Below are 25,518 nucleotides of genomic sequence, written 5' to 3'. Positions count from 1 at the left end.
AGTTGGGAACCAGCTAACACTCGAATCAGCTCCAGTATATTCTGGGAAATTACCAAATAAATATGTAGCAGCTCCTCTAATTATGATCTCACGCTATTATAAATCATCCATTTCAAATTCAACAAGAAATTAGGAATTTACTTTCTAATGCAAGGGCTCATTGTGATGGTGAAGCTCGGTTTTGCTGTAATTAAAACACCAGCAGAAAAAACTGCATTTCCTATGGTGTGTGGTCTCAGCTGGAAAATGCCCCCTGTGTCACTGAAATGCCCCACTAGGAGAAACAAATCATCACTGTAAGATTGGGAATACATCTGGGAAGGTTGCTGAAGAGGAACATACCGTGCTGCTCAAAATGCGGGGGAAGGGGATTTTTCTCAGCAAATGTAACTATGCTGTCTTGACAGTCTCTCGTGGGGTCAGATTTTCTGACCTTTAATCAAAACTGCTTCCTACTGAGGGCAGTGGGAGATGTGCTAAAAGATTCAGGCTTAATAATGACTCAGTTTTATAAATGTTGCCATCCAGATATGTCAGGAGGCACAATGATAATTCATTCCCATGAAGTCCAAGGCCAAATTCAGCTGTCATATTAGCATAAATGCAGAGTAACATTGTTAACCTCCGAAGTGTGCCTCAGATTTATCCCAGCAGGATGGAATGCAGTCTGCCCTGTGACTTGCATCATTTGTTATTGGGTTGTGTGGGGAAATCTCGTTAGAAAAATCCGAGCCCAGGTTGGCAGCAAATGCAAGAGCATGTGCGCTGATTTGTGCTGGGTGTGATGTGTGAAATGTGTGTGCCCGTGTGTCTTTCCTTCAGATGTGGCAGGGAGCTGGCAGAGCTGAACAATGATGCACAGGTGGACAGGGAATTAGGTCCAGAAAAAGAAATTACGGCAACTTCGTGTTCGCTCAGTTGCCGCCACACCAAATCAGGAAGTACGAGACTGTCCCAGCAGCCATGACTCATTCCCATCCCAGATCCTGTCACCTTCCAATCTGTATTTTGTGGTCTAAACGACAACCTGTTAACAAGAAAAGCTGGAATGGGAGTGTTCCATCTGCTCTGTGCAGCCGGCTCCAGCTGGGGTGTCACCTTCACCGAGGCCTTGTGGTGAGATGTGACAGGCTCCAAAAGCCAGAGACCAGCATGGGGTGTGAGGCTGGAAAGCTGTAGTAAAAGTGGGTGTGGGGCTCAGCTGGGCACAGACACCCACCCTGGCTTGCTCTGAGCTCACACCCACAGCTGCTCCTGCTGGAGCAGGAGCGGGACTCGCTCTGCTCAGCATCACTTTGGTGCTGTGTCCATATGGCTCTGTCACTGCTCTTCATGGTTACCTTGAGCTGCATCTTCCTCCTCCCAGCTGCACAAAGTCCCTCATGCTTGCCCAGAATTCTGCCCATGACTATCAGCAGCCTGTGGGTTTGGGTCCCAAAGCAGCAGCTCGATGTGGATACAACACTGAGGAGAGGACACTCCTTGATGGGTCCCATCAGGAGCTGCTGAGGAATGAGATGTGGTTCCCTATTCCAAGCCACCACATCCCCACAGGAGCCAGGCCACCAGCCTGTGGTGCCCCCAGCCTAGGGATGCTTCACTCCAGGGTGGCTGAGCAAGCCCTCTCCCATTGGCATGAGATATGTGTGGGAACAGAGGCGTCCCAGCCAAGTGGAAATGTATTTGCTCTCATTTGGACTTGTCATCCCTTGTGCAGTGTCATTTGCTAGATAACGCACTGTGGTTGCAATTAGGGATCACATCTCAGTTCAATTAATGTACATAAATATGTGTGAGAGCCTATATTCCTTCAATAACATCACATTGTACACAGCTGTATGGATGTTTACCTATTCTTATATTTACTGTCACATTACCAAATGAGAGAGTAAGGCCGAGCAGCCAGGTTCATAAAAGCACAGTGAATTGTGTATCTCTTTCTTTAGAAGAGCAAAGCAGCCCCATTTGCATCCTCCTCAAATTGCTTTTTTTTTGCTTGTCTGCTTTTTGCACTCCCCACTGGCAGATGCTAATAGCATGATGGTGTCATTTAAAATCATGATCATTTGCAGATACAGTTTTACATTTGTGAAGGTCTGATGCATCCTGGCTCTGGTGTGTTCCCCAGTGTGCTGGGATGAAGGCTTCAATATCCTACTACAGCTGGGAATTAGAGATAGCTGGCTGACCCTCAGCTAACCCTGGCAGTCAGCTCCAATTAGGGCAAGGAATGCCCCAATCTCACTATTTTTATCCTACTAATACCCCACACAGTGGAGTTTTGAGGAAGCAGCTTTAGAAATGATTAAGAGAGCTTTTCATCAACTGAGTCTCCTTAAACAGGGCAAGAAAAGGCTGGATGAAGTCAGCTGACAACCATGAACTGTAAAATGACATAACTTTCACAGGATTCAGACACTGCCACCAGAAATGAGAGCAGACATCAATGTTAAGAGGAAAAAAGAGACCTGGACTAATTCCCAAAAGAGAAGAGAATCACTAAAAAGAGATACAATACAAAATATAAGAAATAGTCAAAAATGGACAAATAGAGTTAATGGAATGCTTTGCTTGGCTTCTTTTGGGAGGTTTCTTTTTGCTTCCTTTGGCAGGAGGCTTGAAAATTGAGAAAGGATAATCCAAATGTTAGGACTACAGGGATAAAGCCCTGGAAGTGCTCAAGGCCAGACTGGATGGGGCCCTGAGCAACCTGGCCTAGTGAGCAGCATCCCTGCCCACGGCAGGGCGGGTGGAGCTGGATGAATTTTAAGGTCCCTTCCAATCCAAACCATTCCATGACTCTATAAATGCAAAATGCAATAAGATTGGCCTGACATGAGAGTTAATGAAGTCCATGTGGACAACTAAGTGGGAAAAGCCCTTCAAGACCATCAAATCCAGCCTGTGACTGATCCCCACCTTGTCACCCAGCCCAAGGACACAGAGTGCCATGTCCAGTCCTTCCTTAAACACCTCCGGGGATGGGAACTCCACCACCACCCTGGACAGCCCCTTCCAATGTTTGACCACCCTTTCAGGGAATGATTCTCCCTGATGTCCAATCTGTTCCTCCCCGGCACAGTTTGAGGTCATCTGGGAGAAGAGTCCGACCCCCACCTGGCTGCAACCTCATCAGGGAATTGTAGAGAGCAGTAAGGTCCTCCCTGGTCCTCTGCTCAGATGGGAAAGCATCAGCTTGGCTTTTCCACATGCAGAGGAAAGAAGAGCAGATAACTGGCAGTGAGTGCTGGTGTTAATAACCAGGCAAGTGTTAATTGCCTATAATTGCTGGCAGTGCCTCCCTTCCTGCAGGATCAGGGAACCAAGCAGAGGCATCTTGCCAAGTCCATGCCTCTCTGCTGTTGTCCCACACGAGGGGCAGCAGCTAAAGAGGTCACACCATCAAAGTGGAAGTTCTTAAGGGCTGCAGCAAGGCTCAGTGGGTGCCTTCACCAGAAAAGCAGCACAGGTGTGCCGGTCCATACCCAGCGTGGTCCCTGGCAGCCCTGGGGAAGGATGCCCACCATGGACAGCAGGCTGCTCCCTGAAATTTGCTCGGTTTAAGGAGAAGTGGTTGGGTATCCATGGATACATGCCTGAACTTAGATGCTTCTCTCTTGAATGCAAATAGACTGAGAAAGGGCAACAGGGGTGTTGCACAAAGGGAGAAAATCCTGAAGAGGATGACGCTTCCAAAGCATTTGAACAACACTGCATTAGAAAGGGAGAGGCTGTGGAGTGCGGTGATTCTCTGAGTGGTGCCTACTGGGAGACCAGAGCACTTCTGGCATTTTTTGAAGCACTGTGCTTCTGTTCCCTCAATGTTAACAGATGAATATTTCATTTCAGGACTAACTGTCCCTGCAAGTACAGCTTTTTGGATGAAAACAAGAGGCCAGCTCCCCGGCGGGATGTACCATCCTACCCAAAGGTACCACACAATCCCTGCTCTTCCCATAACCCTACTGCATGGCTGGATCCTGACAAGCTCTGCTTTACAATGTATGACTCCTTGGCCATTAATTCCTAGTTATTCTAAATCCAAGGTCTGATCCAAAACTCCTGCAAGCCAATGGAAAAAGCTGTCAGTTGCCCGCGGTGACTTAAAGTTTAATTCTCAGTAGTCTTTAATACTTGAAAGCTCATTAGTGTTTGAAATGTTAATGAACATTGTGCATTCATCAACATCTAACGATCTTTTGTCTAGTTGTATTTGTTTATTCTCCCTGCTCATAGCAACAATCAAAACCACCCTGTAATGCTGTGTTCTGATTGAAAGTCGTGCTGCTGCCTGTTTTCTCCTAATGGATTATTTTTTAATTTAAAAAGTAATTTATGGGGATGCTTCACCTAGGGAAACAAAGAGAAAATGTGACATTGGATTCTCTCCAAAATGATTCATTGTCCCTGTGAAAATGAGTTAGTGTATTTGCTAGAGAAAACAGTAATGCTGGAAGAAAAATGTCTCCTGGGCAAGTGAAAGTACAAATCCACAGTGATGAATAGAGGCTGAAACCATGAAGAGCACAGGGTCTGTGGTCCCAGAACCAGCAGTCTTTGCCCACAAGAATTATTAAAAGCTGCCCAGTGCCCAGCTCAGACCTTGACAAAACACCAGCTCACACGTGTGCAAATCAAGGTTTAACCGTGGGCATCTCCTTGCACACAACAAAGCTGGCTCAGCCACCCTGAATCCTCATGGTCCTGTGTGATGCAGGTGCATGACACGGGCACGGCTCTGTGCACATTTGTCTTCAGAGCCTTGCAGAGCCTTGCAGAGCAGTAAATTCTGCTGTTTATGCTGCTCTGCCTGGAAAAAGTGACCTCCACTGACGCAGAGACTGTGGGACTTCTATTTCTTTTAATTAACTTTTGCCCAGGAGGCTTGTGCTCCTGACACTAACACATGATTTAACAGAACACATCAGTTCTAAGCCAGACTTTTTCCCCTGGTAAGTATATATGTCAGATTAAACCTTGATGGACTGCTGCATTAGGATCTTGAATTAAGAATAAGGGCTATGAAGAGTTGCACTGGTAGTTTTACTCTTCCATTGAAGAGTAGACTGGTATTTTGTATTTCTGCATTATTCCTAGACCAAAGCTTATGGGATTTTGGGGTTTTGGAGTGATGCCTTGAGAGGCCTCCTAGAAACAGAGACTAGACAGGAGTAAGGGAATAAGGTACTTTATTTGAAGGGCCTTCAAAGGTACCCCCTGGGGAGCCAGAGGCCACTGCCAAGATGGACCCCAAGATGGACAACAGGTCACGAGTTCTTCACACTTTGATAGGTTTGGTTCATTTGCATATCAGGGTTAATTCTACGATTAAAGCTTCAGTTAATGATGTAATTCCCCTCCACTTGCCCCCCTTTAGAGGCTTTTGGTTTATACTTTCTGGGTCTAGGATGCTCTGGGTGTCCTTGGAGAGCAGGCCTGGAGAGGCTTTGTTATGTTTGCCTAGCACGAGAGAGCAGAAGTTAACAGGCTACAAGAAACTTCAGAGTTACACTCTAAGCAGTACAGGATTTGAAAAATATAAAAGTTAAAACCTAAGGCATCAGGAGATTTGTGAAATTTTTTATCAGCTGTCAGGTGCTGGATTTGTCCAATGTCAATGAGGCTGAAGGAAGACATCACTGCAACACCAAACCTGTACTGCTAATTCGCTGTTTTCTTGCAGAAAGTCACACTAAACGTGCATTGTATATGCAAATGCAAAACTCCTTGCCTTCTGAAGGAGGAAAATTAATCTTCAGTGGTGTTCCTCCTTGAATTAAGTATCAAACAATTTGATGGCTCAGAAATTGTCATTCACCTGCTCAGGAGAGTAAACCCAACCCAGAGACAGCCATGGTAAATGGGCCAGTTGAAGACACAAGGTTTTTGAGTCCCAAAACCACTGATGAATAGAGTCTTGAACAGATGAATCTGTAGAGTCCTGATATCCCCATGTCTTCTAACCCTCCACATCCCTTTTTTTTCATTTTGTACACAGCCGTAACTGGTGAATGAACTTGATTTTGTTTTAAGCTTCTGAGCGTAATGATAAAAAATCACTTGAATCTTTCAGGCCGACAACCAAATTGAAACTGTGGGCACTCTTGAAAAAAACACTCAAAGTGAGAGCATAAATCATCTGAAAATAAACATATCATCCCCACCAGCTAATTTAGCACTGTAAGCAGAGACACTTCACACCACCCCTCCCTAACGGGCAGCTTCGAGTGCCTCTGATGCTCTGCAGGCATCAGGGATGGGTCTGTGCCCTGTGCCTTTGATTCCCTGTGCTGGATTTAGCCATGACCCTGTCCCTAACACCTCCACTCCCTTTTCTCCCAAGCCCTGCTCCACAAGGATCTGGCCCAATGTGCAGCTGCAAGCTGGGGGGAAGGGTGAGGAGGGTTGGGTGGCCAGAGGGAGAGATCATTTGCTCTCTCCTTGGGAAATGTGGTTCATGGCTCGTGAATGGAACCCCGGCAGTCCCTAGGACATGCCAATAGCAATTCCCATGCCAGGGACACCCTTGTTTACAGCTCCTGCCTTTCTGTCTGCAGTACATGCTGTCCCAGGAGACCATTGAGGCTCTGCGGAAACCAACCTTTGATGTCTGGCTGTGGGAGCCCAACGAGGTGAGGATGCCACATTAGCTGGGCTGGCACTTTCTGAGGGCCAACAAGGTCAGAAGAGCCCTTTGAGACAGTCTGCAGGGTCTTTCCCTTTTTCCTGCCCCTTACTCTCTATACATTTATTCCTAGCAGATGCCAGGTAGCTTATGCTGCTTATCATATCCTGGCTCCTCTTTATTTGCTCTTTAATCTCTTCCTAGCAGTCCCTCAACTGGTGCACTGTCATTACTGCCACATGAGTTCTCTCATACCATTTTGTCTGAACAAATCGATCCCCAGAGAAGTGTGTGCTTAAGCACATCATCAATAAGTCCACTCAAATCAGTAAAGCAGCAGGCAGAGGTGCAGGCACTGATTTACACCCCTTCAGCTGAGGGTTTTTCTGCAGTTTGTTCTGAAGAGGTTGCAAGGCTGCATTCACAACCAATTGGTATCTTCTTATTGCTTCATTTTCTTCTTTTTTTTACTGCTATTAGTGTTTTTCATGGTTCATCACTTGTACTGCAGAAGGTTCTGGAAGGTCCATGAGTGAGCCTCTGTGGAAGCGTGAAGGAGAAGGATGTTAAGAGTCAACAGTTTATAACATAATGTAAAACCAGATTTAGCAAATAGTAGCAAACCTCACTTAAGAAAATCATAATGGAGGACAGGACTGAACCAGGGGTTTAGTGCTGGTTTTTGGCCAGGGAAAAGCTCGGGTAGTTCTGGAAGCAGCCCCCGCAGCAATCACCTTAATTAGCTCCTCCATCAGAGGTTGTGCACGCAGAGTCATTCTGGCTCAGCATCACAAGGAAAAACACCCCATGCACATCCACAGGAACAGCATATTCCCTTCAGGATATTTCCTGTGTCTGGTAGACCAACAGAAGGGCTCTCTGGTGGCTTTAGGTCCATCTCCCATTCGCTGAGGCTGGCAAAGCTTTCCTCATGTGGCCAGAGGTGCTCCGCAGCCACTGCTCCCTCGCCAGCTCTTTCCCTCTGTGCCATGGCCACAAATGCCTGTCAGGTCTTTGCAGCAAGAGGGAACTACAATCTGACAGGTGGACCATAACACTGCTGGCTTGTTGTTGTTCTGACTGTTAAGAAAGAATGAGGAGAGACATTATCTGTGGATTCCTGTGGGCCAGGGGACAGTGCTTTAGCACAGTAACTCGTTCAGAGGGCTAGGAAACATTATATGGTGGCATGAACAAGGCAAACAGGAGGGTGTGGAGATTAAACTTGCCCTGCAAGGAGGAGTCTGCTCAGAAATGAGATTCCACACAAGCTGTGGTGAGCCGAGCACCATATGGGTTTATCTCACCCTCTTAGCTCTGCTTTATGTTTACAGAGAATATTTCAATTCTGTCAGTGCTTGTTTAGCAGCGAGTGTTTGCCCACGTGCTCAGTGTGGGACAGGCGGGTCATAAACCACAGTCATCTGTAAGCAAATGAATAATGTGCTCTGCAGCATCTCAGTAAACCGAGCTTTGCAGCAAGCCTGGGTCCTCTTTCTCAAATGCCCTCTCACTTTTCAAGCCCTAAAAGAATCCCATATTCAAGCTTATGCTGCTGACCAAGAAAGCTAAACATGAAAACTGAGGTTGTCCTGTGTTCAGGGGCAGGAGTTCTGTGACTGAGAGTCGCCTCGTCACTCACCCAAAGCTCTCTTGGCAACAGCTGCTTTTCTAAGGATAATTCAGCAATTCTGGATAAAGATTATTTTCTTGGAAGGTCTTCTATGAAACTATTGCAAAACATATATTCTACCAGGACAAGGGGATCTTCAGCAAAATGCTGTCTGTGTGATCTGAGCAGAATTCAGCTCATGGCATTGTCCCTCAGGTCTTGCAGGAGAGTCTCTTCCTGTTTGGATGACCCAAAATCAGCCCCGTTATTACTCTGTGAATTATGTTTATTCCCTGGATAAATACAGTTTCATTATATTAAATCTTTTTTTCCTGGTGAGTTTCTAAGAGCCTAAATAACAGAAAACTAACTAGAAATGCCTCCAAGGCTGTATTTGTGACACTGTACTCGTCATGTTGAAACCCCTGGGTTGCTTTACAGTCTAAGAGCTGCATTTCCTAACACAATGGCCACATTCAATCCCCTGCAGATTTGGCCTTCAGAAATGGGAATGCAGATAGTACCTAAACTCCTGAAATCCATGAAACCTCTTAATTTCTGATTGGTGGAAGCTGTTAAGTGCCCAAACACTTGAGATTATCAATATCTTTTGTTTCCAATTCTTTCAAGCCCAGATGATTAAATGTGCTGCTAAATTGTCTGCATCCCCCTTCCTACTGCAGGTGTTGTCTCAAAAGGGCTGCCTGCCCTTGCATTTCAGCTTTTGGGACTCACAGTCTCCATGAGGGGATGATCACAAAACTGCTGCAATTTTGTAGGGTTATAATGGGAAATCTTTAAAACAAGAGATCTGAGCTAAGATGGTGGAGTTAGGAGCTCACAAGAAGTCATAAAGAAAGAAGGCATTGACACATGTCTGAAATAAGTGTTTCCTTAGGGATCTCTTATTTTCTGCTGTCATTTTCTATCCAGCTAGAGCCTGATTCATTTCTGTCCAGCCAGGGCAAAGCTCCCACTGGTTTCACTGAGCGATGGAATACATCCCAGCTGAACTAGAAAAACTGCAATACTCTTTTTTTTGTGAGCAGGAATTGCTGTGATACACACGAATCACAAATTACCAGAGTGCTGGTGTGCTATTCAAAGCCCTGCACAAAACCTGTGAAGTCAACAGCAGCGTCTGCTTCAAAAAGCTTTCAGACCCTCTCTGTCTCCCCTCTTGCACTGTCTTTAATCATACAATCTTTGAACATCTTTCTTTCATCTAAAGAGGGCTCTGCAATTATTTGATGCTTGCAAGGGGGAAATTCATGTCACAGGGTGTCCTAAAGGGATATTTACAGAGCCAACAATAACCTGCCCATTCCTGGCTGCAGATGCTGAGCTGTTTGGAGCACATGTACCACGACCTTGGGCTGGTAAAAGACTTCAACATCAATCCTATCACACTGAAGAGGTGGTTGGTGAGTATTTCAAGTTACTGGTGTTTGCAATTTTTCACATTCAAAAATCAATAAACAAGGCATTTAGTCATGGAATTAACATGACTCGCATGAGTAATCCCAATGAAAGCAGTCAGTCTATACAAATTCTTCAAATTTAAGTACTTCAGAAAATGTCTGCATTCTTGTGGTCACAAATGACTCTTTTTTAACTGTTTTGCATTCATTTGCTGAGGTTTCTATTACTGAAAGCAGTTCATTTCTGCTGAATGCTCTTGATACCTACTGTAAACGGAGGCAAGACAAGTGTCTTCAGATATAGCTAAAAAGTGCTAATATGTGCAATAATCATTCAGTGTACTAAATCACAGGGAGTAAAAGAGCAAGGCAGGAAGGAAAAGGAATTGCTGAGAAGGTAACTTTTCTTTGCTTCAGTCTTTGATGTGAGAATGTTGCAGAGATGCAAAATGTGAGAAAGATGAGATCATACCAAAAGTGAGATGTCTAAGGGAGAAACACTGGAATATTTAAAAAGCAATGAGTTTTCAGGTCCAAGGGAGAGCATAAGAAAGCGTTTGCTAAAAAGCTGAAGATTATATTGGCTTTCTTAGAGAAAACCCATCATGTTCCTAGAGGACTGTATAACAGTAAATATTTTATCCATTGTCAAAAAAGATCCAGGGATAGCCTGAAGAATTATAACTAGTAAAAACTTACCTCTGTGTCTGACAAATTGATTGAGACAATAATTAAAAACATCATGGTCTGAATTCATTACACAGATGTTTCATAGGATTCCTTTAGTAAAGACTTACATCTCATTAATCTCTTCTAATTCCCTGAGGAGTTTGCAGAGAATAGAGGGCACTGTTCTAAATGGATGTAGATGCCTAAAAAAATTTCCCAGAATCAGGAGGTGGCTGGAAAAGACAAAGAAAAGACTGGGTTCATCCCGTGTTGCAGTACAGCAATGGCAGGAGGCACGGGGCTGTCACTGCTTGGTGCCCTGCTGCAGGAGGGAGCCAACGAGGCACAAGGCTAACCAGAGCCTGGAATAAGGGATAAAATGTCACCACAGAAGGCAGAAGGCTCACCTGGAATTTATTCCCAGCAAACTGGTGAAGCCTTTTTAGAAAAATGGTGTGACTGCATTAAAGGAGATACCGAAAATGATCTAAAGCTGGTAAATCTCTCTCCGAAGAAGGCAAATGAAAAGCTCGGTGGTGTTGACCTTATAAAGCAGCTGAAGACAAGGGGTGGGATGAAACCCAATACAAACAAGGGTAACACAGAGGCGATAAAACAGAAGATCTCTTCCTCCTGTTTCACAGCCCGAAAACATGGGAAGCAAGGTGATATGTCAACACACACCAACAGGCCACCCACACACATTGCTGCAGGCAGCTTCCCCTAGCTTGTGTCTCCAAGCAATTTGTCACCACTAACATTTAAGACAGCCTCACTGAGCAACAAGGGGAGTTTGTTGTGTATTTTCTACAAAGGTAAGCCAGGGTGAGGTCTCCTATCTTCTTGCAGAAAGAAAGATGATTTTTAAAAGCCTCAAGGGCTCTGCTTCAAAGCAAGACACTTCCCCAGGCACAGTATGAGCATCACTTTGAACTCAAGTGGGAGAGAAAAAGCCACCTCATGCTTATCCTGGCTTTCTTGCTCCCACATCCACTGGCTACAGAAATCTTCCAGGAAGAGAAGGAAAGAATGACTAATGCAACCCAGTCACTCCATCTCTTCAGTGCTCTGAGTCAGGAGTCCCCTGGGATGCTCTGGGCTCCAGTGCTGGATGTATACATTACATCCATGCAGTTCTGTGCAGTGTCATGGGTGTCCATGTGTAGGCTGGGAGATACTCACCACCTGTGAGCCTGGCTGACAACCATATCGTGCCATTCCTTTTGAATAATGAAATGTGTTTCTAAAATCTTTGCTGCAGAATAATCTGAGCAGAGCTTTTGCAATGAAACCCACAGATACTGAATAAGCATTGAAATGCCAGAGTTCTCTTGACCTTATCCAGGGCTTTGAGGCTTCCCAGAAGTCAGGTGATGGGTTAAAGGGTTTGATCCTGATGGGGTGTGAGGAGTCATAAAGTAAATTCACTATTTAGCTAGAGAAGGGGGCAGGAATTCTGTCCATGCCATTAATTCAGTCCCAGAAACTGAAGCATGTGCATGAGGGCTCTCTGCCTGGAGGGGTTCAGGCTATGGAGGAGGATTCAGCAGAAGGGTCTGACAGTGCTGCTGACTCTTGGCTGCTTTGTGAGGGACAGGAAGCCAAAGGAGCATTGGAATAATGACCGTGGCATGTGTTAACCCAGGTGTGCCAGCCTTCCTCAGCCAGCCTGGCTGGCAGGAGCCAGGACACAGGGATGGACAGGCTTCATCCTGCCTCTGGAATGAGGGCAACCAAGCCAGGATATGTAGGAAACCACACAACAGTGGCTCCCATGAGCCCATAACAGCTCAACCTCTTCCAGGCTGCCTGGTGCAGGAAGCCCACCCAGGTGTCCTCCACATCTTCCCTTTGCCAAGCAACGTGTCCCAAAGTGCCACCTCTGAGCATTGGCAAATGAAATAACAGCCACATTTCAGCCTTCAAATATCAGAACTGCAGTTTGTACTCAGCAGGAGAGGGGGACAGGGGTGGGCTCCAAGCCCTTTACAGTCCCCAAAGTCACCATTTAGCCACTGCAAGGTTTGAAGTACAAAGTCAGGATGAGAGCAGAGAGTCCTGTCTTAAGGACTGAGATGCAGCTGTGCTGGGATATTTGCCCATTGCTGGCTGGTATGAGAGGGGATTTTCTGTGAGCTTTACTTGCTGGTGAATTCTTGGAACACAGAAATCTCACCTGGGAAGGCAGAAAGTGTCAGAGGCCTCGTGCTGTCACTCTGTCCTGGCAGAGAATAATCCTGGGCTCCACAGGACTCCTTTAAGGATATACAGTGCTTGAGAAACAGCTCTGCCATCTCTGACAGCTTCATTCCCTCTCTCTGCAGCTGTGTATTCACGACAATTACAGAAACAACCCTTTCCACAATTTCCGGCACTGCTTCTGCGTGACCCAGATGATGTACAGCATGATCTCGCTCTGCAGCCTCCAGGTATGACCCCCCTCGATGGGACCACTCCATTTCCATCGTGAAACCTGTGCCAGCTCTCTTGCAAAATGGGCCGCCAGCCTGCTGGCCAGTGGTGGCCTTTGAGGAGGCTGCACTTGCTCAGTCCCTGGGCACACAAGGAGAGGTGTTGCTTTTCCACCTCTGGCTGCCCACTCAGCCATCCCATTCCTGACCCCAAGCACCTACACAGCTTTCTGAGGCTGCTGGGAAGGTAGCTTCACCTCCTGGATGGCCACAGTTTGTACACTGCTGGAGTGAAACATTTAGGAATGACAGCCAAACCCCTACTGAATTATGCTCTCTGGGTATGTTCTTTGTTTGGGACACAAAATGTTCCCACAAGAGGCGTTCTCCAAATGTGTGCTTGTACCTGTGCTTGTGCCTGGCATGTATTGTATGCTGAACACATATTTGACCTTTATTTTATCCCAAAATTCATTCACTGTCTGGATAACCTGCGCTCATATATATATATTAATTTCATTCTTTACAAAACCGCTTTTATTCACTTCAAAAACCCCTTTCTTCTCCATAGTTAAACATATCAGTTACTGGCCTAAGTCTGTTTTCTTGGCAGTAGCAGTATGAAGAAAAATTTGCTTTAATGTAAGTCTGGGCTATTCAAAAGCTGTCGGAACATAACATTTAATTTTTCTCGCTCTTTTCCTAACTTCAGTTAATGCAGAATGCAATGGCAATAGAGCCATCTTCCATCCCTCCCTTAAGTAATCGGGTGCTCAAATGACTTTTAAGAGACTGTACTAATGTCTCAGTGCTTTTATATGATCTCTGCAGTAATAGCAAGTTTCAAGGAAATTGCCTCCTCTGAGCTGCTGTTATTTAATGCAACAAAGGCAAATCTGAGTCATTTTTACTGGAAGGGAAGGCAGGTCTCGCGTTCTTGGCTGAAGTAAATTCACCTAAGGAAAAATGCTTCATTTTGCTCGGATTTGCATTTCTCTAAAAAGTAAATATGTCTGGTTTCTTCATTTATTTTGATTTATAGGGATAGAGGAAGTAGAAATCATAATACTACTTTCATGTTTTGTATTTTACAGGAGAAATTTTCCCAAATTGACATTTTGATTCTCATGACTGCAGCAGTGTGCCATGACTTGGACCATCCAGGCTATAACAATACGTAAGTCTGTTCTCTTGCTTTCTCTTCCCTTAAAATCTATTGGGAAGGTAATTGGTTGGCATTTTTTGGTAGATCAGGTTTTTCTTCTCACAGCCTGACCTTTTCCCAAGGCCCTGCTGTTCACTCACACATGGGCCAAAGCAGAGCTCAGGTCTGGGTTGGGGTTTGCCAGCTGTCCTTGATTCTGTAAGGAAAATGTCTTTTTTCAGATTTCTATTCCAACACTTTTCCCCCCAACTCCTGAAAAAACAAGGTAAAATATTTGACAGCTGGTAACAGAGCTATAAATTATTATAATGGAATAATTACACTAAAATGCAAAGGGGGATTTAGATTACACATTATTTCATAATTATAAATCATGAAGTGCATTTTACTCTGTTTATTATGATGTGAGGAAATTATTGCCATTGACCCATGGACACTTTTGTGTGCATGTGAAAGGGAGAGAATCTGATCTATTTGTAACCATTCATTAAATAAGGGCAGAACCCAGTTCTGACTGGGATCAGTGAGAATCTCTGCATTTGCCAATAGTGGGAATTAAACCCAGAGAGTTCCTTCTGGTTTTATGTCATTTTAAACTAGAGATGTAGTAAAATTTAAAGAAGAAAAAAAAGCCTATAGGGGAAGGTTCATCCACTGAATGGGAATCAGCGCCTGCGATTACATTAAAGTAACACCTCCGAAAATCTGATTTAATGCCAACAACCAAAAAAACCAAAGCTGCAGCTAACTGAATAAGCATTGAAAAGAATGTAAGCAAGAGCAAGCAGCATGGTTTGGAGCAGCTGGCGGGTGTCTGCAGGAGTTTTTCCCTCACGGTTTTCCCTGCCCTCAGCTACCAGATCAACGCGCGGACGGAGCTGGCCGTGCGCTACAACGACATCTCCCCGCTGGAGAACCACCACTGCGCCGTGGCTTTCCAGATCATCTCCCAGCCCGAATTCAACATTTTCTCCAACGTGGACCAGGAGCAGTTCAAACAGATAAGACAGGTAGGAATGCTGCTCCTGTACACACTGTTCCTGAGGATGTAAACACGCACGGACTTCCCTGCTTCACAATGAGAGTGATTCATTCTCCCTGGAGGGTAGGGCTGAAAAAGCCCCTCACGCTGGAAGGATCCGAGAGGGATTCTTGGAAAACTTCCACAGCAGCACTCCCTGGAATGCGTTGCTGAGGAATAATGAGTACATCCTGACTATTAAAGCCTATAACATTTTGGGGGTAGATATTTATGTTGTTGGAGGAGCCAATTAGCTGTGACTGGGGAAGGATTAAGCTCTCACGGCAGAAGTTTATGCTTTAAGGGAACACTGTATTAATTTTAAGAGGGGCTTCAAAGGGGGAAAAGATTTGCAATAGCAGAGCACTTGTACTGTTGGAAGAGGCCCTGGTGCACTGGGAGTCACCACAGTTGTCTCTGAGGCACTGAACAATGCAACAATTCCCATTAGGGCTCTGAGGGCCAAAATCCAGTCTTAATTTCCACATTACACCTTCCTTACACACCAAGTGGAGAAGCCTGAAGGCTGATTGGAGTTCCTGATTCTGCCAGCGTGTGGGAAACTGGCATGGTCCCAAAATGGGTTGTTGTGTTTGAAAACCCACAACTTTCAATTAACCACATGTTTTCCCATCATAAACTCTGCATAGCAGGAGGATACAGAGCTCCTTGACCACATCCGAGTGTTTTAAAGCCCTTAATCCAAAGAGGATGGGCACAGCTGACATCCCCATCATGATTTTTGTCTCAGGGCCACTAAGAGTCAGCGGCAAAACCCACAGTGCTTTCCAAGGAGATGAAAGTGGATCTTGGCAGCCAGAGTGCGGCTTTTAACATCCTGTTGTACAGTTTGCTTTTCTACAATTAGTCAATCAGAAAGGGAAAACCTCAGTGTCTCTGGAATATCACATAATACCATGATCCTCATGTACCATGAACTCTTTATAATCCTCTTCCAGTTTCCTTGGCAGTTTCAAGTCAGAAACTTCCCCTTCCAGCATGAACAATTCAGTGCATCTGAGGCATTTCGTGTGCAAGACAGACCCTTCTTGGCTCTGCAAGAGCAGGCTTTGTAAGGAATGTCAAGTTAATATGTGAACATGTTTTCTTTGCTAGGGGATAATTACATTAATCTTGGCTACAGACATGGCGAGACATGCAGAAATAATGGACTCTTTCAAGGAAAAAATGGAAAATTTTGATTACACAAATGAAGAACACATGACCTGTGTAAGGAGATTTTGTGGATTTTTTTTTTTTTTTTTTTTTTCATGGAGTGAAAGCTTGCAGATTAACTTTTGTTTGTTTAAAAACCAAGATTCAATATACATTATCAAAAAAAATAAACCCTCCTACATTCTCTGCCCCACCAAAAAATAATTACTATTTGGAAGTGCTCTATATTAAATAGGTTATTCCAGCTTTAGAAATCCGGGAGTCCCATCAGGAAAATAAAAGATTTTACTCTATCAGGTCACAAATTCTTATTGTCCTGTACTGTGGGGAATAAAATATTCACAAGAGTGCACACTGCAGTCTCCTCTACTTCCTAATTGCCTTTGATTTCCAGGGAAATCTTTTCCCAGCTGCCTCCCCAAGTACTCCACAAAAAATCTTAATGGTCACTTGTGATTGCATCTCCTCATGCTGCAGATAAGGGCACATCCCACTGTGACACATCCCAGTGCTGCAGACTGGGAAACCGAGGCAGACAGGGGATAAGTGATTTACACAGAGAGAGGGAAAAGGATCCAGATCATTTAAGACCTCTGGTTTAATCCTGAAACTGTCCTTTCTGGTTGTCCTTTCTGCCTCCCACTGCATTGCAAGGACAGGGGTTGTGGAGAGGGGGGGAAAGGGCTGGCTTTAAGACTGCAGCATTAAAGTATTATCCACTTTCAGCTGAAGATGGTACTGATAAAATGCTGTGATATCTCCAACGAAGTGCGCCCCATGGAAGTAGCAGAGCCCTGGGTAGATTGCTTACTGGAGGAGTATTTTATGCAGGTAAGAGTGAGGGAGAGATGCAATTGCACAATTGCACAATTTTCAGCTATTTCCACATCCCACAGGTGCTTCACTGCCTGACAGCCCAGTCTGGTTCTAGCTCTGAACTACCTGGTCTGGCAGAATTTTCAGTGCCTGTGGCAGGGGGTTGGAACTGGGTGATCTTTAGGGTCCTTTCCAACCCAAACCATTCTACGATTCCATGGAAAGCTTCTGTTACAGAAAGTCAGAGAAGGATGCCAGCAAGACAACCTGCTCAGGAAGCAGGTGGATGCAGCTGATTTTTCTTTTAACCATTAGTAAAGAAGGAGATGTAATTTCTGGTTGAATACCTGAAAATAATCACTCTCTGGAGAACGATGAGGAAATCACAGAACTATTCCTTCTCTTTGAGAGCAGCAAGAGCCATTACCAGCTTTCTGAATGCTCTGATATATTTTACCTCACAAGTCCAGTGCGTTTGCAAAGGGAATTGGGCTCCCTGTAAGCATGGAGGCGAACACTTTGATGCTGGTGCTGAGCAGAAATAACTGAACAGAATTCTCTTTACTCAGATGTTGCTCTCAACAAAGCAGATACGTTGGCCTGAGGGAAACACGTCACTATTCTGTGCTATCTTCAAACACCTCTGTGATCTGTATCTGAGGGCTACTGATTGGCTTGGTGCATGACTCTCCTCACAGCCTTCTAGCCAGGACTAATATTTGCTAACTCTGGGTTTGTTCCAGAGCGACCGAGAAAAATCTGAGGGGCTCCCAGTGGCGCCGTTCATGGACCGTGACAAAGTGACCAAGCCGACGGCACAGATCGGATTCCTGAAGTTCGTCCTCATCCCCATGTTCGAAACAGTGACAAAGGTAAAGTCACCCAGGGCCAGAAACCAAAGAGGGGGAGAGCAGAGCTTCAGTGTTTGCCCCACCAGGTGTTTAGCTATCCAGGGAGATGGGGATGCACCTTCCACACCCCGCCTGCCACCTCGTTTTCAGCATGTACAACTAAATAATGCAGCAAGTTAAGGAATGCAAAAGGAAATGTCGATATTCTTTCTCTTGTTTCTACCTAGCTATTCCCAGAAGTGGAGGAGGTGATGCTCCAGCCTCTGTGGGAATCCAGGGACCACTACGAGGGGTTAAAACAGATAGATGATGCTATGAAAGAGGTAAGCTCCAATTATCTCCTTGATATAGTAAACATCATGACTGAATAAGCCAAACATTATAATTAAGCAGCAGCTTAATTCCAAAACAGTGGGAATGCTTATGGCATCATCATTATCCTGAGAAACACATTCATTACAGCTGGCTGGAGAGAGGTGTGTGCCACAAGCAGTAAGAACATGTCCTTGCAGAGTCCACCAGGCTCCACACAAGTATGGACATGGGAAAGGAGCTGCTTGCAAGGCACAAACCCCAGGGATAACCCCCTGAAGGGAGCACATTGGCAAACACTTCTTCCTGGGGGGATCTGCCCTCCCTTCCTTTGGGAAGGAGTTTGCCTGGGTTACACTGCAGCAAAATGTCTGGGGTTGGGCAGTTCAAGGCTCTGCAGCACCAGTTGCATGAGTTTATTTTCTGGGAGGGAACTTACAGTCACATGTGTGTCATCAAGGACGTGCTTGGCATTTTATGAGGAATCACTCTGTCACGCAAAGCACCCAGGAGGACTAAACACACAACCAGTGAAGCCCTTTTATGGCCCACCGGGGACCTTCATGTACAGAGCATCTCTCATTTTGACATGTGAGGCTCAGGGGAGGTGGGAATTCCAGGTAACCACGTTTGCTCTCTCTCAGCATGTCTGCATTGTCTCAGGAGCCTGGCAGGGCAGAGACCAGTGCTCAGGGCAGCAGTCACAGTGCTGGTCCAGCTCCCTGCAGCCTGTGGCAATGGCCCTGCACCCCTTCCTTGCACACCTCTTCCAGTGCCTCTTTTCCCTGCTGACACCCACAACAAAACCTGCCCAAATGGCATCACCGAGCAGGGGTTTTCTGATATGAAAGAATTCATCAGGTAGTCAGGGTACTATCAGCCACTCCATCATAAAAACAGATTGGGAAGTGCCCTGGGGCACCAGCTGTACTGATATTGTTTGATACATGGGTAATGAAGGTTTCTTCACTTGATCATCCATGAGTGGAACAGTAGCTTTGCTGTAGCTCCCATCTCCTCCCAGGTGCTTTGGAGGAAAAGCCCCTCAGCAGTTCAAGTACCAAGGCTTGTTGATCAAAGAGCACAGGCTTTGAGGGCACTAAGTTTTAAAGGAGAGCAAAGTCCTTTAGGCATTTCTCAGTTTAGAGAGGAGCATTTCTCAAACAAGGTCAAAAGAACTCAAATATGACTGCCAGACTTTCCGATTCTTATTCTTATTTCAAGTAGAGCTGAAATTTTACTTTTGGTTTACATTTTTATACAAATTGATGGAGCTTTAATTATAGTATATTGGCACAAGAGGTCTCAGAAAAATAGGAGCTGCTTGAATTCAGAAATATCCTGAAACAAGAGGATTTAATTAATAATCTGAGAGCCTAGTACAATAGCTGATGAGAAAGACTGAGTTCTGTTTACTCAGGACATTCATCCAGAGCTGTTTGGATGAAACAATGCCTGTGATATTCCAAGCTGCTGCCTATTATTTCCCAGGAAGTGCTGCACATGGCTTGTGGAGAGCTGAGCATGGGACTGGCAAGCAGCGCTGTGAGTGTGAGTCAGGGGGATTAATCCTGCTTTGCTCTTCATTCCAGCTGCAGAAACAGAAAAGCGAAGCTTTGACGACCGGCAGTACTGAGAAGTGAGACAGAACAGCCTTTGAACAAAAAAATCCACGAGCCCTGAGGCTACTCTGCTTTTGAGAAATGCTGTACTTGCCAAGCAGACGTGGTGGCTACATCAAAACCCAAGTGGGACCATACAGGGAGAGGTGGCAGGGATGGATCCGCAGCCCGCAGCCTCCTCATAGAGGTGCTGCTGCCGTCGGACACCGCGGGCTCCCTAGCCTCTGGCATTCCCTCCACAGCCTCCTGGCAGGATTCCCCAGGCTCCTGAATTCTCGCCACAGCCTCCTGGCAGGATTCCCTGTGTTCCAGCATTCCCACAACAGCCTCCCAGCAGGATTCTCCCTGCGGACACTGCTCAGGCTGCAGCCCGGCTCCAATCTTCAGCAGATCTGCCTTTTTGGTGACCAAGATGCCTGCAGCCTGCAGAGACAAATCAGAGTTTAGCTAAGGAGCCTTTTCTGGGAAATGATCCACTGGCACCAGGAGTGGTTTTAGTCAAGATACTCTCTATATGTGTACAGCAGTATGCTAATTACAGCATAGCTCACCAGATGCTTATACACCGACAAGGGTCCTGGCATACATTTTTGTTTGCCTGGTAGGCTCTAATGACACATTTCTCTGCATTATTCTCTGAATTTTATAGTGTTCACAGTACATTCAGAAACCCAGCATAGTGGATGCAATTTTCTCTTTTTGTTGTTTTTTTCTACACTAGAAGAAATCAGAAGAAACCTTAGTGAGTTTGCAGGGTTGCTTTGTGGCCTGGTACAGCTGGACACCATGGGGTCCTTCAGCACGAGCAAAGAAGGGAGCACAAAGCTGAAAAAAACAGGGTGCAAACACAATTTTATCCTTGTTGATGCAAAAAAAAAAAAACCAACAAGAGACACCTTCAAAGATGTACAGATTTTTTTTTTTTTACTTTTAAACTGATCTGCTAAATAATATATTCTTCTACAGAAATGGGTGTTATTGTTTCATTTTGTGTATGTGTTGACATGAGAACTGTCCATGTTCCTAAACACCAAAGCTCCCATAATGAGTACAAGGTAAGGGGCTGTACAGGAGAGGAGAGGGACGGTTCTTCTTAGAGGAGAAGCCTTAGAATTATTCCTGTGGTACATCACGAGGAGCTTCAATTCCATTGATGGTTTTGTGATGGCTGGGAGCCAAGCCCTGCCCGGGTGTTGCAGCTGTGTGAACAGACAACGCTGGGATTTATTCCTGTGCACCACCTCACCAAAGGGAAGGCTGGAATAAGCCCCCCACAAGGGTCAAGCCACAGCCATGCTGCTCACCTGCTCCTGGTTTCTCCCAGCTGGGAAAGGTTGTTCTCCCTGAGAATTTTAGGTCCTATCGTGGCGTGGCTGCTGGGACCAGGGATTCCATGCACCCTGGTGTGCTGGCATCTCCCACACTGGCAGCCACAGGTGTGGATGTTGCCCAGGTTTTCCCTGGCTGAGCTGCCCCATCAGCTCTGCTGGGTGTGTTTGCCACAAGGGTGGCAACTGTGCAAAGCCCAAAGCTGCAGCTGGTTTGTCAGAGAGATGAGCAGGAGGGGGCCAATCTTTCCCTCCATGGCCCAGGAAACACCTTAGGCAGCTCATCCTCTCTGGCAGGTCTCTAGCACCAACCCTGAACAGCAAATCCTGCCTCATGCTCTGGAAATTCAGATTTGCTCTCTTGTTGTTTCTGCACAGTAATTATGAGTTTAGCTCTTGTTTCTTCCCCAAGTGCCATTTCCCACGTCTGGTCTCTTTCATTTGCACAAAACTATTATTTCAGTTACTCTCCAATCTCTCAGGGAGATCCAAATTACCTCGAAACTTCCATCCCTCTACCCTGTTCCTACCTGGAAGCTTCCAGATACCCAGGACAGACTCACAGCTAGTTCTGTCTGCTGGTGCCTCCTTTAAACAGCTTTTTGGTGTGGTTTTGGGCTTTATGCTGAAAACTGGAAAGGGCTCTGATCCCTGGATTTGAACAGATCCCAGGGGAAATGGGAAGATCCAAGCACGAGGCCAGCTCCAACTCACACAGGCATCTTCATGAATGGATGAACTACACCCTAGTTTTGATTAACCTCAAACTTCTGTTGCTTGAAAGTTGAATCTGAATTATGTGGTTTGTGCCCTTTTTCTTCACTGAATCTTATAATCCAAAGTACATTGCCTGTGTTGGTTTGTTCTGCTGTGGAATTTTCACTACTTTTGCACAAGTAAATCAAATTTACCATCTCCATTCCGGCGGATTTCTGTCACAAATCAGCTCCCAGAGCAGATGAGCTGTGCAGGAGTCATGAACAACTGCTTAGGCCTTGCCAGGTCCTGCACTGAGCTACTCACATGAGATGAGAAAACCTGCTGTACAAACTTGACTGCACCCTCCTCCCACTAAAACTCCTTAAGAGTTACACACCCATAGGAAGTTTTGTTTCAGTTGGAAGGATTTTCTCTAACCACAAACCCTAATCCAGCAAGTATTTATCCATGTGCTTAACTCCCACCAGCCTAGCCATGCACCCTGGCACAAAGCAGCTACTTGCACAGTGAAGGCTCCTTGGCTTTCCCTAACTGAAGGATTTTGGGGAATTGATGGTTTGTTTTGGCTCCACCATTTTTAGGAGCAACCAAAAAACTGTTTACTGGAGAGAGATAACAAAAGATGCTGGTGAAATCCCGCTGAATTTCTTGGAGCTGCATCAGAAACGTGGAGAAAAGGAATGCAACCCATCCTCATGCAGCAGTGACTGTGGTGATGCTGTAATCTGCTGTGAAGGTTATTGAAAGAACAGGCAACACCCAGGCTGCCATTCACAGGCAGCTGTAAAAAAAAACCTCATGCAACCACAACCAGCTAATGGTATAAATGGGAATACCACAGCATTTTTTTTAATCTCATTTGTCTTTGTAATATTAGATTTCTAAGAGACAGTCCTCCCAAGATGCGTTTAACCAAGGGAAAGGCAAGGCATTCTCTCATAATTCTAGTTTCTTATGCTTTTCCCACAATATTTAACGTTGTGATTCATATGCTAATTAAAGGATTTGAGAATCTTGGCAATCAGCCTATTAAAATGTCACACATTTTCAAGGTGACATTTTAAAAGTAGACTTAGCATGAGAATGAAGTTTTTTGAGGCAGGGAGAAAGATGTCTCAAGTGTGATTTAACCTTTTCTCCCCCTATTCCAATGAATCAGAGTGGATATTGTGTCTCAGTGTTGTCTCAGTTTACAGCAGGTCTCTCAGAGAGAACTTTCCATGACCTGTTGCAGCTTTCAGCATCATGACAGTGCCGGGTGCATTCCAGCTTTGCCTTGCTACTCCTAGACTTGTGATCAAAGCTGAACATGAAATGGGTTATAACAATTCCACACCATTTATCCTGGGAAACTAATGATGAGCTCTGGGGTTTTACTTCTCTTTCTTTTTTTAAAGCTGTGAGATCCCACAGCCCCATTACTCCGCTTTTTAGTATGGTTTGATAATCAGACCAAACTGGGGCTGCATGTCTTGGCAGGGAAACAGCTTTTTAAAAATGTGAGTACCCCCACAGCAGCCAATTTACAAGGGAAGTTTAGTGTCTGGTAATACACAGGTCATGTAATGCCACAGGAGTATCTGTACATGGAAATTGTTCATGTCAGTGCTGCCTCAGAGCAGCAGTAACAACAGCATCTGCTCCATGTGGGAGTATGAGCCTCTCAGGAGAAGCACTGCCATGCACTGTTCAATTTTCCTGTTTTAAACAGCAGGTTTTTACTGCAAACTACCCATTCTCTCTAAAAACATCTGAAGAACAAGTCTACCTTCGTGCCTGGTCCGTGGGATTAAGAGCATGCACCCTGCTTAGGATTTATGTCAAGGGACAGCCTCGTGTAGGGCCATCCAGCTGCTGCTCTGACTCCCAGCTCAAAGAAATCACTGTTCTGGAATTGGGCACATCTCAGCTCCAGGCTGTGGTCCAGAGGACGCCAGGCTGGTCATGCCCTCCTGAGCCACCCCTGTGAATAAGCAAAATGCAATAAAGACTTTCTGAAGTGCATTTAAAAAGAGCTTGGATACTCCTTTTCTCGGCAAGATGGCACAGCAGCAGGTGATCTCTCCTTTCTCTCAGCTCTCCATGGCAGTGCCTAGGCAGAGATGTTTTTTGGACTCTGAAAAAAAGGGACATTGGAGGTCTGTGTGTGGGTGCTGTGACAGCACACAAAACCAGTAAGTTTTAATAATAAACTTAGATCTGCCTGGCTTCAAATCCCTTCTAGAGCAAGTCAGCAAGACAGGGCTTCCCTCTCCTTTCAAGCAGGGACACCCACATTTGTGAAGCACCTTGTGGCTTTTGGATGCAAAAACCAACAGTTCCCATTGTCAGAAAATAAAAACTTCTGGCCAAACCCAATTATTAGATGTCCTCATAAATGAAGGAGCTGTAACCAGCAGGTCAGACCTCATGGTGTAGCAGATCTGGCTCTTGGTTAGCAAGAAATCAAACTCACCCACACTGAAATAAAAAGCTTTCAGGCTATTTTGGCACGTAATCAGGAATCACAGGTGTACTCAGGCACAAGCACACACATAAAGCAGCTATCTGCAGACATTTTTGTAACACCACTTGGCTCTGTTGCAAGACAAACTTAGAACCAGGAGGGTTTGGAAAGTGTAAACCAGGGTTGTCACAGCCAACATTGGCTATAAATTCTCTGAGGAAAAATCTCTGTTTTCCAAACTCTGTGGAAGCACAGTTACAGCCTGGCTGGCAGACCCAGCAGATCCTCTGCCCTAAAGCTCCAAACTTACAGGGAGTTGGAGCTGCTGTGTCATTTTATGAGGAAAAAAAAGCTTGTTCTCAGCCTACTGATGGTGTTCTGGGCTCAGGACAGCTGGGACACACTCCAGGCTAGAAAATGGCATGAGAAAATCAACACAAAAACATAAATCCTCAAATTTGTCTGCCCAAGCCAGGCCTTCTGGAATGCCCAGTTAGCAGCTGCCCTGGGTAAGCCCTGGAAGCCAATTTGTCCCACAGTGCTCGTGCTACCACCTCAGGGCTGGCCAAAAGTTACAGCTTGTTCTTGAGGGTATTGACCAAACACATCTCAAACACCAACAGGCTTGGGGCACTGACCAGCACTCGAGGAAAGTGGAATGATTTCCCTTTCGGTGAGTGAATTTCCCCACCAAAAAAAAAAACCCCAAAACCAGTATGAACTTGAAAGCTGGAAATTTCATTTTCTTTACTGAGCAAGGCCCAGCTAAATGAAACGAGCATTCAGAGCAGTGCTTATGTGTGTGAGCTACTATTTCCCTTTAAAAAAAAAATTATTCATTTCAGGCAGAGTTCTGTTAAAAACCAAACCCCTAACATGCCTATTAGAAGTGTTTTCCTCCACTTTTCCTTGCCAGGCTTTGAAACAGCCGTGGAAACTCATGGTTATGGCTGGGATCCCTGCTGCCCTTGGACCCTGTGGAGTGTGGTGGGCAGCAGAGACACGGGTAAGGTACAGGGAGCTGTGCAGGCAGCAGGTTAAGCCCCCACCAAACCACACTCACACTGGGAATTTGGTGCTTCCCCAGTGCTGTCCAGGGCAACTGGACACAAAGGGTGTCTCCAGGACTGGCCAGCAGGGTCTGGCTGCAGGGAGGTGATTCCTTATTGTGGGGAAGAGCTGAAGAAATATGTTACTAAAGGTTATGGGGTAACAGGTAACATAGTCTAAACCACCATGTACTTCTGAAAGTTCACTGGGGTAATGTGTGTGTCATAAAGGGCAATTTCATTTCTTCCAGGCTGTAATTTTTTCTTCCCCTCT

The 25,518-nt window shown here is 45.4% G+C and overlaps 1 protein-coding gene across 7 annotated transcripts in view; it reads left to right on the top strand.

Moving 5' to 3' along the window:
• Window positions 1-23,963, top strand: part of PDE9A (phosphodiesterase 9A) — a 52,837-nt gene extending 28,874 nt beyond the window's left edge. For all 7 annotated transcript variants that reach the window (XM_032101044.1, XM_032101050.1, XM_032101049.1 and 4 more), the window contains 11 exons: window positions 3,850-3,931; window positions 6,558-6,632; window positions 9,575-9,661; window positions 12,652-12,756; window positions 13,833-13,915; window positions 14,757-14,913; window positions 16,041-16,154; window positions 16,827-16,931; window positions 17,660-17,788; window positions 17,995-18,090; window positions 19,672-23,963. In XM_032101044.1, coding sequence (XP_031956935.1) covers window positions 3,850-3,931; window positions 6,558-6,632; window positions 9,575-9,661; window positions 12,652-12,756; window positions 13,833-13,915; window positions 14,757-14,913; window positions 16,041-16,154; window positions 16,827-16,931; window positions 17,660-17,788; window positions 17,995-18,090; window positions 19,672-19,722 — 1,084 coding nt within the window. In that variant the 3' untranslated portion in view covers window positions 19,723-23,963. The remainder of the gene's footprint in view (window positions 1-3,849; window positions 3,932-6,557; window positions 6,633-9,574; window positions 9,662-12,651; window positions 12,757-13,832; window positions 13,916-14,756; window positions 14,914-16,040; window positions 16,155-16,826; window positions 16,932-17,659; window positions 17,789-17,994; window positions 18,091-19,671) is intronic.
• Window positions 23,964-25,518: the final 1,555 nt, after the last annotated feature.

Source organism: Corvus moneduloides, chromosome 2 (assembly GCF_009650955.1).
Source record: "Corvus moneduloides isolate bCorMon1 chromosome 2, bCorMon1.pri, whole genome shotgun sequence".
NCBI lineage: Eukaryota > Metazoa > Chordata > Aves > Passeriformes > Corvidae > Corvus > Corvus moneduloides.
Note: the sequence above shows the minus strand (reverse complement) of the source record. Positions and strands in the feature narration are given on the sequence as shown.